The sequence below is a fragment of the Thalassophryne amazonica genome, chromosome 5, assembly GCF_902500255.1.
Source record: "Thalassophryne amazonica chromosome 5, fThaAma1.1, whole genome shotgun sequence".
NCBI classification, from domain to species: domain Eukaryota; kingdom Metazoa; phylum Chordata; class Actinopteri; order Batrachoidiformes; family Batrachoididae; genus Thalassophryne; species Thalassophryne amazonica.
Window position 1 is genome coordinate 130,851,100 of NC_047107.1, and position 18,738 is coordinate 130,869,837.

The window sequence follows — 18,738 nt, forward strand, 5'->3', positions numbered from 1 at the left end:
TGCACGAGGACGCAGCTTTCAGCCAATCAGTAACCAGCATTAATGGACGGATTTAGACTTACGAGTAAATTACAAGAAACGTGTGCCAACAACCACATAACTTACCTACAACTTATGTCCAGCATGTGACAGACATGTGAGACACACACTGGCATGCATTGAAAATTTTCAGCAGGCCCAACATTTTTTGAGGAGCTCAGTTTCTCAGGATGAACATCAGCGAGCTTCAGATTGTTTCAACATGCATTTAACGTTTTTTTGTGGGAGTGTGACAGCTCCACATACAGGCCTGGAGTATACGAGGTCTATTAGAAAAGAATTCGACCATTTTATTTTAAAAAAAAAACTATATGGATTTGATTTATATGTTTTTATGTCAGCCAAGCTTGAACCTTTGTGCGCATGCGTGAGTTTTTTCACGCCTGTTGGTGATGTCATTCGCCTGTGAGCACGCCTTGTGGAAGGAGTCCAGCCCCCTCGTTGGATTTTCATTGTCTGAGAAGTTGCTGAGAGACTGGCACTGTGCTTCATCAAAATTTTTTTGAAAACTGTGAGGCACATCCGAGTGGACACCATTCGAGAAATTAAGCTGGTTTTTGATGAAAATTTTAACGGCTGATGAGAGATTTTGGATTGTTTCTATTGCTGTAAGGACTTCCCACGGAGCGGGATGTCGCGCAGCGCTCCGAGGCCACGTTGTCATCCTGTTTCAAGCTGAAAACCTCCAAATTTAAGCCTCTGTTGACCCAGGACGTCGTGAGAGAACAGAGAAGTTTCAGAAGAGGTCGGAATCAGCAGTTTATCCGGACATTGTTAAAGGAGATTTTTTTAATGAAAGACGTATGGACGGATTGGCGCGTCGGCTCGCAGCCGGCGCGGCACGCCCGCCACAGGAAAAGCCCCTCTGTGTTGATAACTATTTGTAAAATCCAGGTGGCTTTTGGTGGCTTTCAGTTGAGTGAGTATCTGAGAAATTGTTTAACAGCAGGGCATGTTCCAACTTGTCCTTAAGGCTTCCAACGGAGGTGTTTTTTCTGTGGCGCGCGTGCCGCGCCGGCTGTGAGCCGACGCGCCAATCCATCCGCACGTCTTTTATTAAAAAACAATCTCCTTTAACAGTGGAATGTCCGGATAAACTGCTGATTCTGACCTCTTCTTAAAGTTCTCTGTTCTCTCACGATGTCCTGGGTCAACAGAGGCTTAAATTTGGAGATTTTCAGCTTGAAACAGGATGACGACATCACCTCGGAGCGCTGCGCGACGCCCCGCTCCGTGGGAAGTCCTTACAGCGATAGAAACAATCCAAAATCTCTCATCAGCCGTTAAAATTTTCACCAAAAACCAGCTTAATTTGTCGAATGGTGTCCAATCGGATGTGCATCACAGTTTTCAAAAAATGTTTGATGAAGCACAGCGCCAGTCTCTCAGCAACTTCTCAGACAAAGGAATTCTGACGAGGGGGCTGGACCACTCCTCCCACAAGGCGTGATCACAGGCGAATGACGTCACCGACAGGCGTAGAAAAACTCACGCATGCCCACAAGGGTTCAAGCTTGGCTGATGTAATCACACGTGATTCAAATCCATATGGTTTTTTTTTAAAAATAATAAGGTCGGATACTTTTCTAATAGACCTCGTATACTACAGTCCGTGGTACAGGGACATTTAGGGGTACAGTGCCGTGTTTACATAACGCTTTTTGAAATTGATTAATAATATCATCATATCCATTTCTGTGTGGACGAGGTCTTAGTTTGTAATTTTAGATAAAGGTGTAAAGCTGAAGTTACAGGAAATGGCTTCCGCTAGCATTTGGAAAAAGGCTAAATGCTCACCCCTCGTGCCATCATGCTCTAAATGTCTGGAGAGAAAACTGAGTAATGATGTGAAATGTTTTCAGGTAGCAGAAGCAACATTCAGCATCCTCACCATCAGTGAGACGACACTCGATGCACCAGAGGTGGAAGAGCTGCTGAAAACCAGGTGAGTCTTATTCTGGTTTCTATGTCAGAAAAACGTTCCAGTTTATGTTGCTTTATCCTGAGTCTTCATTCTCTCCCTCTTCGTAGTCCTGATGAGAGAAAGATGGACAGAGTCCACGCTCAGGAGAACAGTCTGTAAGTACAAACTTCTGATTCTGTTTTTATAGCAGAGCCTCGTGTTTTCTGATAACTTTTGGAATTCAAACTTCGTCTCTGTGTGACAGGACGGAATCGAGCTCCGAGTCTGAAAACACCTGCAGAGAAAAACCTGAGGCCACAGGTGACTGTTCAGTTATTTTTGTGGGAGGATTAAAGAGGAGTCATGTTTTGTTGCTGTATTGGCACCATCCAGTGGAACTAAATTTTGTTACGTTCACATAACTGCTGCTTTGATCCAAAGTGGCCTATAAGTGAGGAATCAAAGTCAAGCTCTAGTTTAAAGGAGACATCAGCGTAACGATAAACACTGATGTACACATGAATACAAACCACTGAGTGACCGTGGAAAAATGTGATCATCAAAGAGTGAAATGCGAGAGAAAAGAAGCACATGGAGTGAGTTCAGGGTGTTGTGACAGGAAGTACTCTCTGATCAACCTTATCAGGCTTTTATTAATATACACTTTATACATTGGATAATGTTGAAATTGAGGATGGCCCATTGGTTGTTTCAGCAATATCAAATATTTTGTGTCTGCTACCTGCAACTCTCGTGGAACGTCTCAAACCTAAACCTACTTCCAGGCATCTGTCTACCCCACTGAGGTCCTTAGTCTGGATCTCATTAACATAAGATCACTGTCCTCAAAATCATTGTTGATTAATGATCTAATTATTGATCATCACTTAGATATGATTGGGTTATGTGTAACCTGGCTTAAAACAACAGCTTGCCCACCAGCATATACATTTAGTCACGTCCCTCGTGATGTGAAGCAAGACGGGGGTGTTGCGCTTATTTATAAATCTAGTTTTAGCTTATTAGCTGTTGAGGGTCACAAATATATCTCGTTTGAGCATCTGATTCTCTGCTTTGCTCAGGGTATTATGTATTGCCAAGGTCAGAAGAATAAAAATCAGCTGTATTACTTTGTCACTGTATATAGGCCTCCTGGCCCATATTCTGAATTCATAGATGAATTTGGTGCGTTCATCTCTAACTTGTCAACTAGTGCAGATAACATTCTGATTATTGGTGACTTCAACATTCATATAAAAAGACTTCTGATCCCCTCTGCAAATCTATCCATCCATCCATCTTCTACCGCTTAGTCCAATTAAGGGTCGCGGGGGGCTGGAGCCTATCCCAGCAGTCATAGGGCATGAGGCGGGGTAAACCCAGGACAGGACGCCAGTCTGTCGCAGGGCCACAAACAGACAAACAAACACAGATACACCCACATGCACATCTAAGGACAATTTAAAGATTCCAATCCACCTAACCCGCATGCCTTTGGATGCGGGAGGAAACCGGAGCACCCGGAGGAAACCCACACAAACACGGGGAGAACATGCAAACTCCACACAGAAAGACCCTGGGAATTGAACCCACAACCTTCTCGCTGTGAGGCAACAGTGCTAACCACTAAAACACCGTGCCACCCCCCTCTGTAAATCATTTGTGGAAATTGTGGATGCATTAAGATTTCGGCAATGCATTCAGGACTTGACGCACATTCGTGGAAACACCCTGGATTTGGTTCTCACACGTGGTGTTGTTGTCACGAATATTGACATCATGCCTCTTACATCAGTGGTCTGTGATCACTCACTTATGAAGTTTACAGTTTTGCTGCCGTGTTTAGTTTAACAACAACCTTAATTATCATCAACTCCTCAACTGCGACTGAACTTGAAGCTAGACTGCCTGATATCTTAGCTTCACTTTTGGAAAATGCCAAATCAGTAGACAGTCTTGTGGATAGTTTAAACTCAGCGCTCAAACTACACTTGACATGATTGCTCCACCTTTGTTAAAACTGCGCTCCCCCAAAACACAGTCACCTTGGTTCAATGATTACTTGTGTGACCTCAAGCATAAGGTTAGAGGTCTAGAACGGAAATGGCATATTTCAAAATTAGAAGTGCACCGACACTCCACATCCAACCTGATGGAGCTTGAGAGGTGCTGCAAAGAGGAATGGACCAAAAAGTCCAAAGATAGGTGCACCAAGCTTGTGGCATCATATTCAAGAAGACTTGGGGCTGTAATTGCTGCCAAATGTGCATCAACAAAGTATTGAGCAAAGGCTCTGAATACTTATGGACACGTGATTTCTAAGTTTTTTTACTTTTAGTGCAGCAGATAAGTGAATATTTACTGAGGGATCCTTCAAATGGTGATGCAAACACCAAATTTGACACACATACTCCTTAGACATTACTCTTTAAAAAATTCCGAGTGGCCACATGAACTTTCAACAGGTGGCCAAGTGGGGGTCAATTGAAGAATTATACAGGGGTCAAAATAGGATTAATAAATGGAATAGTTTTGACTGTGTTGAGTGCTTGGTTTGTAAAGTAAAGGTTAAACGTAGTTAAAAGGTTAAAATGTCGGCGTCCATTGGATTCTATGACATGTGACATATGTTAGATAGATAGATAGATAGATAGCTTTATTTATCATTGTCATGACGACATTTGCACACTCACATACCTCAGACAAACCGCAATTAATCCACAATTATTACTTGTTCACGGTAATAATGGCACACATTAGAAATTAAGACAACACATATACATTTGACATTGTTATGTGCATTAAAACTTGAACAGTCCGTTTTCCCAATTGAGGCGATGTGAGTGTGTTACAGCCGCTACAACCTTGAGTCGCGCCGCCAGTCAACCAGCTTGGGAAAGTGACGTTGACGGCGCCGGAGAGGGGAGGTGTTGATCAGGGAAGGGAGGGGGTAGGGGGAAGGGAGTGGAACCATGCTTCAGAAGTCTGTCCGTTACCATGGATATTGTCTATGTGGGTTGAGATATGAAGAGCCGAATATCTCACCAAGGCCACATTCCTCAGGAGAAAAAACAGTGGGCAATTTGATCTTTATTATGGCTCACAGCAGTGAAAAACACTTTTCGAAGCTTCACTCGAAACCAAAACCAATTGTGAATTAGGAATATTCCAAATTATGAATTAAGAATATTCGCCGGCCTCCGAAACCTTCAGCTTCAACTGCAAGGCACACATCAGCTCCAGGGTGTCATCCACTTTGCGTCTGAGTTCAGTAGTCATCGCAGTCTGAGAATGCACTGCCTTGCCAACCTCGTTAATCATGACGGCCAAGCGAGGGCCCGTGGTTCTTGATGCCGCCGTCTTGCCACTTTTTCGGTAGATCAGGGCAGCACATAAGCCAAAAAGTGCCAGCCCCACTACCATGAGACCAAAGACGAATAAATAAATCTTCAACGTCCTCCACGGAGAAAGGCACCAAGCATGCAACACGCCAAGACCCCCAGGAGTCGAGGACATAGCCCACAGGATACGTTCCATCTGGGCAGGTAGGATTCCCGAGTCCTGACCTTCTTGTAGAAAAAATGGTGTCAATAGCGTTCAGAGACCAGTTGATCAATTCCATGGTTAATCCAATAGCAGTCCAATAGATCCAGAATCCAATATAGTTTTGAGGAATTCACCGTCTGGTGAGTAGGGACTTGAAAGTTAAAGGCAGAGACAGAGAGATAAGGGAGAGTGGAGGAGATGCGACCGCCCTCGTCGGAGTCCCAAGCTGTAATGTTTAGTTGTCATGCTTAGTTATCATGTTACCCCGTAACATAACTAAGCATGACACATAATGCAAACTATTCCTTTTTAAAACCATATTAACTCAACTAATAATTTGCATCACGTTTTACCAAAATTGGAGCAACTTTAACTTTTGACCCCTGTACAAACTGAAACTGACCTTTGTCACCATTCTTGCTGTTTTTACCCCATAATCAATCAATCAATCAATCAATCAATCAAGTTTTATTTCTATAGCACTTTACAACAGTTTTCACTGAACCAAAGTGCTTTCCAATAGCACCAGCTAGAGATAAAATAAAAAGTACAAAAAACACAATAAAACACAATAAGAGCATCCAAAATAGAATAAAAATAGACAAAAAAGTGTCAAAGCAATTATGTGCAAAAAGATGCCCTGAACAAGTATGTTTTTAACTTAGCTTTAAACAGAGGCAAGCTATTAATGGACCTCAGTTCAGGAGGTAATGCATTCCACAACTTAGGACCTGCTACTGCAAAAGAACGGTCACCCCATTGTTTGGACCTGGACCTGGGAACCTCAAGAAAGTTTTGGTCAGCAGACCGAAGGGCTCTGACAGGGTTGTGTGTTTTTAACAGGTCACATAAATAAGAAGGTGCAATGCCATTTACAGCTTTAAAAACAAACATTAACAGTTTAAAATCAACTCTAAAATGGACTGGAAGCCAGTGCAGGGAGTAAAGTACAGGAGTGATGTGGCTGTGCTTCCTGGTTTTGGTCAACAGGCGAGCAGCAGCATTCTGGACCAGTTGGAGTCGGTTTAGAGAGCCTTGAGTGATACCAACATAAAGTGCATTACAATAGTCAATCCGGGAGCTGATAAAAGCATGCATAGCCTTTTCAAGGTCCTTTTGGCTTAAAAAGGGTTTGACTTTTCCCAGGAGTCTCAGCTGGAAAAAACTGGCTCTTACCACAACAGTCGTCAGACCGCACACCAAGGTTCCTTACCACAGCCCTACGATAAGGAGCCAGGGAGCCAAGATCTGATCCAAACAGAATACACTCTGTTTTGGCTTCATTAAGGTGCAGAAAATTCTGAGCCAGCCAGTCCTTAATATCCTTAAAAAAGCTATGTATGGAGTCCAAAGCACTTGTATTATTAGGCACAACTGGCATATAAATCTGGAGGTCATCGGCATAAAAATGAAACTGAAGATTGTGTTTGGTGATGACTGAACTCAGTGGAAGCATGTACAAAGAGAACAAGAGCGGTCCAAGGATACTGCCCTGGGGCACACCAGTGGTCAGAGGAACTGTGGAGGAGGAGAAGTCATTAACCATCACCACTCCAAGACAGTTCCCCGGAGGCCAACCTGCTGGGACAGACGTGTGAGGAGGATTGAATGGTCCACAGTATCAAACGCAGCTGTTAGATCCAACATCACCAGCAGCACAAGTTTTTTAGAGTCCAACGATAAAAGAATGTCATTTTGTACTTTTAAAAGAGCTGACTCAGTGCTATGTCGAGATCTAAAACCCGACTGAAATTTATCTAAAACAGAGTTGTGCAACTGATTAAAAACAACTTTTTCTAAAACCTTAGATAAAAACGATAAATTTGACACTGGTCTAAAATTAGATAAAACTGAGGGATCTAGGTTGGGCCTAACTACAGCATGTTTAAAATGGGCTGGAACTGTCCCGGAGCTGAGGCAGCTATTAATAAAAGAGAGCAAGCTCGGACCCACAGTGTTAAAAACCTCTTTAAAAACCTTTCCTGGAATAGTGTCCAATGAGCAGTAACTGGGTTTAATGCTCTGGACAACCTCAGTGAGGAGTGTCAGAGTAACCGGCTCAAAACTATTAAAAACAGCAGATGGTTCAGGTAGAGTGTAAAGGCTATTAAAAACTGTGTTACAGTTTAAAATATTCTGTCTGACAGTGGCTACTTTCTCTATAAAAAACTTGAGAAATTTTTCACATGTAGCCTATGAAATGTCAGACAATAACCCATAACTCCAGAACATTCATTCACAGATAGTCCAAACTATACCTTTTTGGAATCTTTATGATCAGACAAATAATGTGGTATAGCTTTCAATATGATTGGAGCATCTTTTCATTTTGACCCCGTGTAATTCTTTAATTGACCCCTACTTGGCCGCCTATTGAAAGTTCATGTGACTACTCTGCATTTTTAAAAGAGTAATGTCTAAGGAGTATGTCCGCCAGATTTGGTGCTTGCATCACCATTTTAAGCATTTTTTCAGTTATCTGCTGCACTATTTTAATAAATTTGCAAAAATGCCAATATTCTAACCAAGGCTCTGACCCTTCCTGTAAAATGCGTCCGTGTTATGAGTCCAGTCCAGTTTGTTGTTCAGATGAACACCCAGGTACTTATAAGAGTCCACTCTCTCAATGTCCCTTCCTTGGATGTTCACTGGGGGGAGTGTAGTGGGGCGGTGTCTGAAGGCCACCACCATCTCCTTGGTCTTCCCCACGTTGATGAGGAGGTGGTTCCTCTGACACCAGTCCACAAAGTCCTGCGTTAGTCCTCTATACTCCGCGTCATCGTCGTCCATAATGAGTCCAATGAGGGCGGAGTCGTCGGAGAACTTCTGCAGGACACAGCTATCCATGTTGTGTCTGAAGTCTGCAGTGTAAAGAGTGAAGAGGAAGGGCACGAGGACCATCCCCTGGGGGGCCCCACATTGCAGGTCAGGAGGTCAGACACGCAGTTCTTGGGCCTCACAAACTGGGGCTGGTTTGTGAGGTAGTCCAGGACCCACTCAGCCAGATCCTCGTCCACTCCTGCAATCACCAGCTTGTCCCTCAGGAGCCGCGGCTGGATGGTGTTGAAAGCGCTGGAGAAGTCAAAGTAGAGAATCCTCACAGCGCTGCCGGGCCTCTCCAGGTGGGACAGTGAGCGATGCAGCAGGGAGATGATGGCGTCCTCCATGCCAATGCCAGGCCAGTAAGCAAACTGCTGTGGGTCCATAGCAGAGCTCACCGTGGAGCGGAGGTGACACAGGACGAGGCACTGTCGAGGGTCTTCATCAGGTGGGATGTAAGTGCCACTGGCCTGAAGCTGTTGAGGTCCTTGGCGTGCGGTGTTTTGGGCACTGGGACCACACATAACATTTTCCAGAGGTGTTGCACCATCCTCAGCTTCAGGCTCAGGTTGAAGACCTGCTCCATGACCCCACACAGCTCATCTGTGCAGGATTTGAGGAGCCACGGGCTAATCTTGTCTGGGCCTGCTGCCTTTTTGCTCTTTATTCTCTTAAGCTGACTCCTGACCTGATCTGCCGTGAAGAGTAGACAGCAGACGGGGGGGGGGGGGGGGGAAGGTAGGGGTGGACGAGGGGGAGGAGGTCATGTCAAAATAAAAGTTTGGAAAATTAATTTAAATTTTTTTCAATTTATTTTAATTTGTATAGCGCCAAATCACAACAGAGTTGCCTCAAAGCGTTTCACACAGGTAAGGTCTAACCTTATCAACCCCCAGAGCAACAGTGGTAAGGAAAAACTCCTGAGGAAGAAACCTCAAGCAGACCAGACTCAAAGGGGTGACCCTCTGCTTGGGCCATGATACAGACATAAATTACAGAACAATTCACGGACAAATATACAAGAAATGCTGTTGGTGCACAGGACAGGAGGATCGCCAACACGAATACAAGTCCCATCTCTGGATGGAGCTGCACCTTAAACAGAGAGAAAAAACAGAATCAGGCATCAGAAAGACAAAAAAATACTGTATAATTTGCCAGCATTAAACAACAATAAAAACAGAGAAATACTAAGGTGATCGCCGGCCACTAGCCCTAAACTTCACTAAAAGACCCAGAATTTAGGTAAAGTTGAGGCCGCGGCCACGCTCCGTTTACTAATAACATGAATTAAAAGAGTAAAAAGCATAAAACAAAACTGTACCAGTATGCTGCCATATGAAAGGTAAAATAAGTGCGTCTTAAGGCTGTACTTGAAAGTCTCCACAGAATCTGACTGTTTTATTGATGCAGGGAGATCATTCCACAGAACAGGGGCACGATAAGAGAAAGCTCTGTGACCTGCAGACTTCTTATTCACCTTAGGGACACAAAGTAGTCCTGCACCCTGAGAACATAAAGCCCAGGCTTTACGTTCTAAGGTTTAATTAGGTCAGCTATGTAGGGAGGTGCCAGTCCATGAATAATTTTATAGGTTGGTAGCAGAACCTTAAAATCTGATCTCACTGGGACAGGAAGCCAGTGAAGAGACGCCAAAATGGGTCTGGCTGCAGCATTTTGATACAAATGGAGAGCCCTAATGCTAGACTGCGGTCAACCAGAAAATAGAACATTGCAGTAGTCCAATCTAGAAGAGATAAATGCATGGATCAGGGTCTCAGCATCAGCCATAGACAGGATGGGAGGAATCTTCACTATATTTCGCAGGTGGAAGAAAGCAGTCCTAGTAATATTTGTAATGTGGAGGCCAAAGACAACGAAGGATCAAAAATTACCCCAAGGTTCCTCACTTTGTCAGTGTGATGTATGACACACGAGCCGAGGCTGAGCGTTAACTGGTCAAATTGATGCCGATGTCTCACTGGACCAAGAACCATCATTTTCTAGACATCCAACTTCTCACTGCTGCAAGGCAATCTTCTAAGGATTTTATGTGAACGAGATTACCAGCAGTTATCGGCATGTATAACTGAGTATCATCTGCATAGCAGTGAAAGGTAATCCCAAAACACCACAATATGTGCCCAAGAGGTGCTATATAAAGGGAGAAAAGCAGGGGCCTAAGAGAGACCCCTGTGGAACCCCAAATTTCATGTCACTAAGGTTAGAGGTAATGTTACTGTACAAAACACAGTGAGAACGACTGGTCAAGTATGACGTCAGCCATGCAAGGACACTCCCAGTAATCCCAAAATGATTTTCCAGCCTATCAAGTAGAATATGATGATCCACTGTATCAAATGCAGCACTGAGATCTAACAGCACCAGAACCGTAGTGGTGTCCGAATCCATTGTAAGCAGAAGATCATTCACCACTTTAGTGAGAGCCGTCTCTGTGGAATGATATTTTCTAAAAGCAGACTGCAGTGGCTCAAAGAGATTATTCTCAGTAAGATAGTCTACGAGCTGCCGTGACACCACTTTTTCCAGAATTTTAGAGAAAAATTATAGATTTGATATCGGCCGATAGTTTGTCAATACACTAGGGTCAAGATTAGGTTTCTTAAGTAATGGTTTAATCACTGCAGATTTGAAACATTTTGCAACAGATCCAGAAGTTAAAGAAAGATTAATAATTTCCAGCACAGTTGGCCCAAGAGTGGGCCACAGGTCCTTAAACAGTTTTGTTGGTATAGGATGAAATAAACAGGTTGTGCTTTTTGTTGACATTACGAGTTTTGTCAGCATGCCTAGTGAGATACTGTCAAATTCTGTAAATCTAGGTAATACCTCAGTAGTGGCGCCCACCTCAATAGCAGGGTGTAGTGGCTGGATTAAGGCATGCTGGGATATGTTTAAGCTGATGTCTTCTGTTTTCTTCCCAAAGTAATCCAGGAAATCTTGTGCTGTAAAAGGAGAGCGAACTACAGGTGGTTGTCCATGGAAAAGTGTTACCTCTGTGTCGAACAAGAACTTTGAGTTATGCTTGTTTTTGTTGATCAAATCAGAGTAGTAAGCCCGCTTTGTAGTCACTAATGCATGCTTATAGTCTAAGATAGCATCACGCCACGCAAGGTGAAATACTTTTAATTATGAACGACACCATTTCCGTTCTAGACCTCTTGCTTTATGCTTGAGGTCATTCAAATAATCATTGAACCAAGGTAACTATGATTTGGGGGAGTGTGGTTTTAACACAGGTGGTGCAATCATGTCGAGTGTAGTTTTGAGCACTGAGTTTAAATTATCCACAAGTCTGTCTACTGACTGGGTATTTGTCAAATGTGAAGCTAAGACATCAGGCAGTCTAGCTTCTAGTTCAGTCTTAGTTGAGGAGTTGATGCATCGCCGTAATAATATATAAGGTTGTTGTTCCACTAAACACGGCAGCGAAACTGTAAACTTAATAAGTGAGTGATCAGACACCACTGATGTAAGAGGCATGATGTCAATATTCGTGACAGCAATACCACATGCGAGAACCAGATCCAGGGTATTTCCACTAATGTGCGTCGAATCCTGAATGCATTGCCGAAATCCTAATGCATCCACAATTTCCATAAATGATTTAAAGTCACCAATGATCAGAATGTTATCTACACTAGTTGACAAGTTAGAGATGAACGTACCAAATTCATCTGAAAATTCAGAATATGGGCCAGGAGGCCTATATACAGTGACAAAGTAATACGACTGATTTTTATTCTTCTGACCGTGTCAATGTCAATCAATCAATTTTTTTATATAGCGCCAAATCACAACAAACAGTTGCCCCAAGGCGCTTTATATTGTAAGGCAAGGCCATACAATAATTATGTAAAACCCCAACGGTCAAAACGACCCCCTGTGAGCAAGCACTTGGCTACAGTGGGAAGGAAAAACTCCCTTTTAACAGGAAGAAACCTCCAGCAGAACCAGGCTCAGGGAGGGGCAGTCTTCTGCTGGGACTGGTTGGGGCTGAGGGAGAGAACCAGGAAAAAGACATGCTGTGGAGGGGAGCAGAGATCGATCACTAATGATTAAATGCAGAGTGGTGCATACAGAGCAAAAAGAGAAAGAAACAATGCATCATGGGAACCCCCCAGCAGTCTACGTCTATAGCAGCATAACTAAGGGATGGTTCAGGGTCACCTGATCCAGCCCTAACTATAAGCTTTAGCAAAAAGGAAAGTTTTAAGCCTAATCTTAAAAGTAGAGAGGGTGTCTGTCTCCCTGATCTGAATTAGGAGCTGGTTCCACAGGACAGGAGCCTGAAAGCTGAAGGCTCTGCCTCCCATTCTACTCTTACAAACCCTAGGAACTACAAGTAAGCCTGCAGTCTGAGAGCGAAGCGCTCTATTGGGGTGATATGGTACTACGAGGTCCCTAAGATAAGATGGGACCTGATTATTCAAAACCTTATAAGTAAGAAGAAGAATTTTAAATTCTATTCTAGAATTAACAGGAAGCCAATGAAGAGAGGCCAATATGGGTGAGATATGCTCTCTCCTTCTAGTCCCCGTCAGTACTCTAGCTGCAGCATTTTGAATTAACTGAAGGCTTTTTAGGGAACTTTTAGGACAACCTGATGATAATGAATTACAATAGTCCAGCCTAGAGGAAATAAATGCATGAATTAGTCTTTCAGCATCACTCTGAGACAAGACCTTTCTGATTTTAGAGATATTGCGTAAATGCAAAAAAGCAGTCCTACATATTTGTTTAATATGCGCTTTGAATGACATATCTTGATCAAAAATGACTCCAAGATTTCTCACAGTATTACTAGAGGTCAGGGTAATGCCATCCAGAGTAAGGATCTGGTTAGACACCATGTTTCTAAGATTTGTGGGGCCAAGTACAATAACTTCAGTTTTATCTGAGTTTAAAAGCAGGAAATTAGAGGTCATCCATGTCTTTATGTCTGTAAGACAATCCTGCAGTTTAGCTAATTGGTGTGTGTCCTCTGGCTTCATGGATAGATAAAGCTGGGTATCATCTGCGTAACAATGAAAATTTAAGCAATACCGTCTAATAATACTGCCTAAGGGAAGCCTGTATAAAGTGAATAAAATTGGTCCTAGCACAGAACCTTGTGGAACTCCATAATTAACTTTAGTCTGTGAAGAAGATTCCCCATTTACATGAACAAATTGTAATCTATTAGACAAATATGATTCAAACCACCGCAGTGCAGTGCCTTTAATACCTATGGCATGCTCTAATCTCTGTAATAAAATTTTATGGTCAACAGTATCAAAAGCAGCACTGAGGTCTAACAGAACAAGCACAGAGATGAGTCCACTGTCCGAGGCCATAAGAAGATCATTTGTAACCTTCACTAATGCTGTTTCTGTACTATGATGAATTCTAAAACCTGACTGAAACTCTTCAAATAGACCATTCCTCTGCAGATGATCAGTTAGCTGTTTTACAACTACCCTTTCAAGAATTTTTTTTTTTTTTGATAATATCCTGAGCAGAGCGGAGAATCAGATGCTCAAATGAGTGATATTTGTAAACCCCCAACAGCTAATAAGCTAAACCTAGATTTATAAATAAGAGCAACACCCCTGCCTTGCTTCGCATCACGAGGGACGTGACTAAATGTATATGCGTGTGGGCAGGCCTCATTTAAGGGGAGGACAGCTGTAGGTTTAAGCCAGGTTTCACATAGCCCAATCATATCTAAGTGATGATCAATAATTAGATCATTGATCAACAATGATTTTGAGGACAGTGATCTTATGTTAATGAGACCCAGTCTAAAGACCTCACTGGGGTTGACAGTTGAACTGTTTGGATTTAGGGGTGGTTCCAGAATAGCGCATATAAGATGCCTAGAAGTAGGTTTAGATTTAAGACATTCCACACCTGTTGTAGGTAGCAGACACAAAATCTTTGCTATTGCTGGAACAGCCACTGGGCCATCCTCAATTTCAACATCATCCAATATAGTAATGGGTATTACGTTTGGAAAGCATATCCCTCTATGATTTTTATGGACACGACTAGGGAAGCAGGCCACAGTCTCAACTTGTTGAAATTCCTTCCCTGGCAAATAAACTGCACTATCACCATAGTGGATTTTCTGCACTAAATTCCCCGCTAAGCTAATGGATTCCACACCCACATTTGTCATAAGCCTTGCAGGGTCTCTAATCACCTGCTCCGTGGCCTGCTATAGATTCCTAACGTTACCCTCCTTGTAGAGCTCTATCTATGTTCGCAGACAAGATGGCGGCACCTCCCCCAGTAGGGTGGAGGCCGTCCGGCATCAGCAGGCCACGGCAGCCCCAGTACGAAGGCCAGTTAAAAGAAGGTAGTGTGTGCTCTTCTCTCTTTCTGGAGATTGACTGTAGGTGTCTGGATGTGTTCACTTCCACGTTCCCGTGAAGACAGGTAGGCGCCGGTCACAGCTGCAGCCTCGTTGAGGTGTGTGTTGAGTGTTTAAGGAAATGGTTTTGTTGTTTAGAGACCTCTGTGTGGGTTGTTGTTGGCGGTGTGCTGCTGAGAGTTTGTGGTGCTGTTGACGCTCTGGGTGGTGTCCAGTTCCAGCTGATTGCTGTGACGGATGGTTCGGTATGTACAGCGCAAAGTTAAGCTCCTCTTTCAGATATTTATTTATATTTATCTGTTTAAAATGTAGGATTTTGGACCAAGCTGTAGAAGGAGGCCCTGCTGCTTTGCTCTGGTGCTCTGCTGGAAGATTTTGTCCTGTGAGGCCGCTGGATGTGCCCTGTTTGCTGCGGCCGCTTTATACCTCAGTGTGGACATTTGGAAAACTGTCAGCTTCAGGCTGACAGCTGCGTGTGCTGCAGGGTTGCGTGATGCAAGGACGCCCTCATGTGGATATGAACAGCAGTGTTTTAAATTAGTATTTATAAATTTCTTTTTAATTAGAAATCTTATTGTTAATAAAGTCCTTTTTTTTGTATTTGGGAACCACTTCTTTGTCTCATTTGCAACGAACCCGTGTGTCTTGAGTTTAATTTATTCAAATTGTCTAATTCCCTGGGTGAAACTCACAGGGTAGTGTCAGAAGTCCGACATATCATCTTTGTTCGTGATTTCTAATTGTTTTGATGATCAGAAGTAACTTGTCCACTTTGCTACACAAGGAACTGGAGGTGGAAGTAGAGGGACATGTTTGGGAGCATGAGCCAGCACCAGTCTCATCCAGTGGAAAAGTGACTATCTTTAACGACAAAGAGATCCCAGCAGGAAGACATATCGAAGGAGGTGCAGTAAAACCTGATATTGTCATCTGGAACAAGCAAGAAAAGACAGCAAAAATTATTGATGTGACAGTCCCCAATGACTATGGCCTGAATAGAGCTGAAAGGGAGAAAATCTCAAAATACCAAGACCTTAAAAATGACCTACGAATAACGTGGTCATTGAAAGAAATTATTATACCAGTTGTGGTGGGAGCAACAGGGCTTATGAATAACAACCTGAATAAATATCTTGAGGAAATCCCTGGTCACCCAAGTGCCCATGAGGTGCAAATATCTGCAATTAAAGGAACAGTCACCATCTTGAAGAGAGCCCTCAGATACAATGCCAGTAATGATTAGGATGAAACTGTAGACCCCAGGTTTGGGGCCCATTGCACTCTGTAAAAAAGAAATGTAAGAGAAATTAAGAGTAAACCGTTTCCCTGTGCTGAATGCGGTAACACATTTCGCTTCAACAGTAATCTGATGACACACATGAGAAGACATACAGGAGAGAAAAAAAGAGAAACCATTTAGCTGCTCTGAATGTGGTAATACCTTTCGTTGTAAGGCTAATCTGAAGGGCCTCATGAGAATTCACGCAGGGGAGAAACCATTTAGTTGCTCTGAATGTGGTAATACATTTTGCTGCAAGACTAATCTGAAGACATACATGAGAAGTCATACTGGAGAGAAACTACTACACAACAAGATGGAAATCAAACACCACCTCCACAAAAAAGACACCAAGCATTGTCTCACCAAAAAACAAGCCATACACCAATTTGTCCAGAAAACAATGTACAGATTCATTTGGACCTAGAGCAACTAGAGCTGGAAGAAGAATTGGCAAATAAAATTGAGGAAATGAGGAGAATTGAAATAGATGAGCGCCCTAAATTGATAAAATTAAAGGAGAATAAAAAGTTCAAAAGTATGCTGCAGAAAGTCAACCTGGGATTGACTAAACTGGTCCCACAAGGAACCACATTATCAGAAATAAATTGTGTAAATTATGGAGCGGCATGGTACATACAAAGTAAATTAGTTCCCCATTATTCGGACAGAACAATCAAAATCAGGAAAAGGAATAGCGTGCTGCGGTGGAAAAAGACATTACAACTGAAAATTAGTCGCCTCAGAGCAGAGATCTCCCAGATGTCGATATTTCTGGGAGGCCAAAGTCAAAAAAGGAACCTTCTTCGAAAAATCTATCGCATTAAAAGAAAATACAATATTGAAGATAAACAACTGGCTGCGAGGCTGGCTGAGCACCAAGCCATAGTGAAAGCATTAGCCGCTCAAATTAGAAACAAAGATAAGAAAATAAAGGCCAAACAGATAAACAAGCAGTTTGCAAACAACCCTAGACTAGTCTATAGAAATATGGTAAATGATACAGTAGAAGTACAACAGCCACCTGAGAGAGAAGAAGTTGAGAGGTTCTGGAGACCACTGTTTGAAGACACTAAACAGCACCAAGAGGCTGAGTGGTTGAAATAATAAAACGGAAAAACAAAGATAAACAGCAAATGCCAGCAATGATCATAACTGAAGAATTGATAAGAAATAAAATTCATGAATATAGTAACTTTAAGGCACCTGGCATTGATAAAGTTCCAAATTTTTGGTTAAAAAGGCTGACAGCACTGCACCACCATTATGCCGCGGCTTTCACAAAAATATTGAACGGAAAAGAGGACACACCAGACTGGCTATCGACTGGGAACACAACCCTACTCCCAAAGACCAAGGAAACGCAGCTTCCCAACAAGTATAGACCCATCTGTTGCTTAACAACAACTTATAAATGGCTGACAGGAATTATAGCCGATGCCGTTTATGAACATTTGGACACTGGTGGCTACCTGGAGAATGAGCAGAAAGGTTGTCTCAGAAAAAGATTAGGCGCTAAAGACCAGTTATTGATAGACAATGCTATCCTGGAGGACTGCAAAAGAAGGAGGAGAAACCTCAGCATGGCTTGGATTGACTATAAAAAGGCATTTGATAAAATCCCACATTCATGGATTATGAGATGCGTAGAACTTTATAACATCAATAAGGAAGTAAGATCTCTCTTGAAAACACAAATGAATAAGTGGAACACCACCATCACTCTAAACCATGCAGAGGGGCAGATAATAATCCCAGACATAAAAGTGACGCGAGGGATATTCCAGGGAGATAGTCTCTCTCCACTCCTTTTTTGTCTTAGTATTGATCCATTAAGCAAGATCCTCAAGGAATTGGACATCGGGTATGACTTAGATGGAGGTAGAGGAAGAAAACATAAACAGGTGGTGAGTCACCTTCTGTTTATGGACGACTTGAAGATATTTGCAGATTCAGAGAGGGGACTCAGGAGATTAGTGGAGGCAGTCCATACGTTTTCTAAGGAAATCGGTATGGAATTTGGGCTGGATAAGTGCTCTAAATGTACAATCAGAGGTGGTAAAAAGCAGGTCACAGAAAATATACAGTTGGATGAGGGGAACGTTATTGAAGATTTGGCTGAGGATTCCACGTACAAATATCTGGGAATTGAAGAAAATACTACAATAGAGCATAAAAAAATGAGAGAGAAAGTAACACAAGAATACTTGAACCGCTTAAAGAAGATCTGTAAATCAGAATTGATACCAAAGAACAAGATCACGGCCATAAACCAGTTTGCATTGCCTGTGTTGAGCTATGGCTTTGGCATAGTAGACTGGCCACAGGGTGACCTTAACAAATTAGATACTAAAACTAGGAAGATGCTCACCCTACATAAAATTACATACAGAAATCAATGTATGGATAGAATATATCTCCCTCGTCGAGAAGGCGGCTTAGGTCTAGTGGAGATCAACCAGGCTTATAGAGCATCTATAATAAGTATTGGGCAGTACTTAAAGAGCTCTCAAGAAGAAGTTATGAAAAAGGTTATGCAACATCATATTAAGACTATGCCACAACAGACCTCTATTATAAAATTGGCAGAAAACTTTGGTGGAGATCTTTTGCGAGAGAGAGAAAGTAATGAGCTGACACCTGCAACGACACTAGCAAGACAGGCCAGGGAAAAATACAGCAAAAGAGAACAAAAACATCGAATGAACAGATGGAAACAGCACAAAAAGGCTGGCCGATTCCAAGAAGAACTTGAAAAAGAATACATAGACAAAG

At 42.6% G+C, this 18,738-nt stretch overlaps 1 protein-coding gene and 1 long non-coding RNA gene across 3 annotated transcripts in view; both read left to right on the forward strand.

Annotated features, from left to right (window-relative positions):
- Positions 1-18,738, forward strand: part of LOC117511364 (gastrula zinc finger protein XlCGF57.1-like) — a 121,564-nt gene that overhangs the window by 65,092 nt on the left and 37,734 nt on the right. The window contains exons 1-2 of one of the 2 annotated variants that reach the window (XM_034171406.1): positions 1,943-2,118; positions 2,208-2,263. The exons of the other annotated variant lie outside the window; for it this stretch is intronic. Coding sequence (XP_034027297.1) covers positions 2,006-2,118; positions 2,208-2,263 — 169 coding nt within the window. The 5' untranslated portion in view covers positions 1,943-2,005. Of the gene's footprint in view, positions 1-1,942; positions 2,119-2,207; positions 2,264-18,738 lie in introns of those variants that run through there. 2 annotated transcript variants of the gene reach the window in all.
- On the forward strand, positions 13,945-17,322 carry LOC117511366. The gene is made up of 3 exons (XR_004560938.1): positions 13,945-13,956; positions 14,010-14,013; positions 17,156-17,322. It is a non-coding gene; the product is annotated as an uncharacterized LOC117511366 (long non-coding RNA).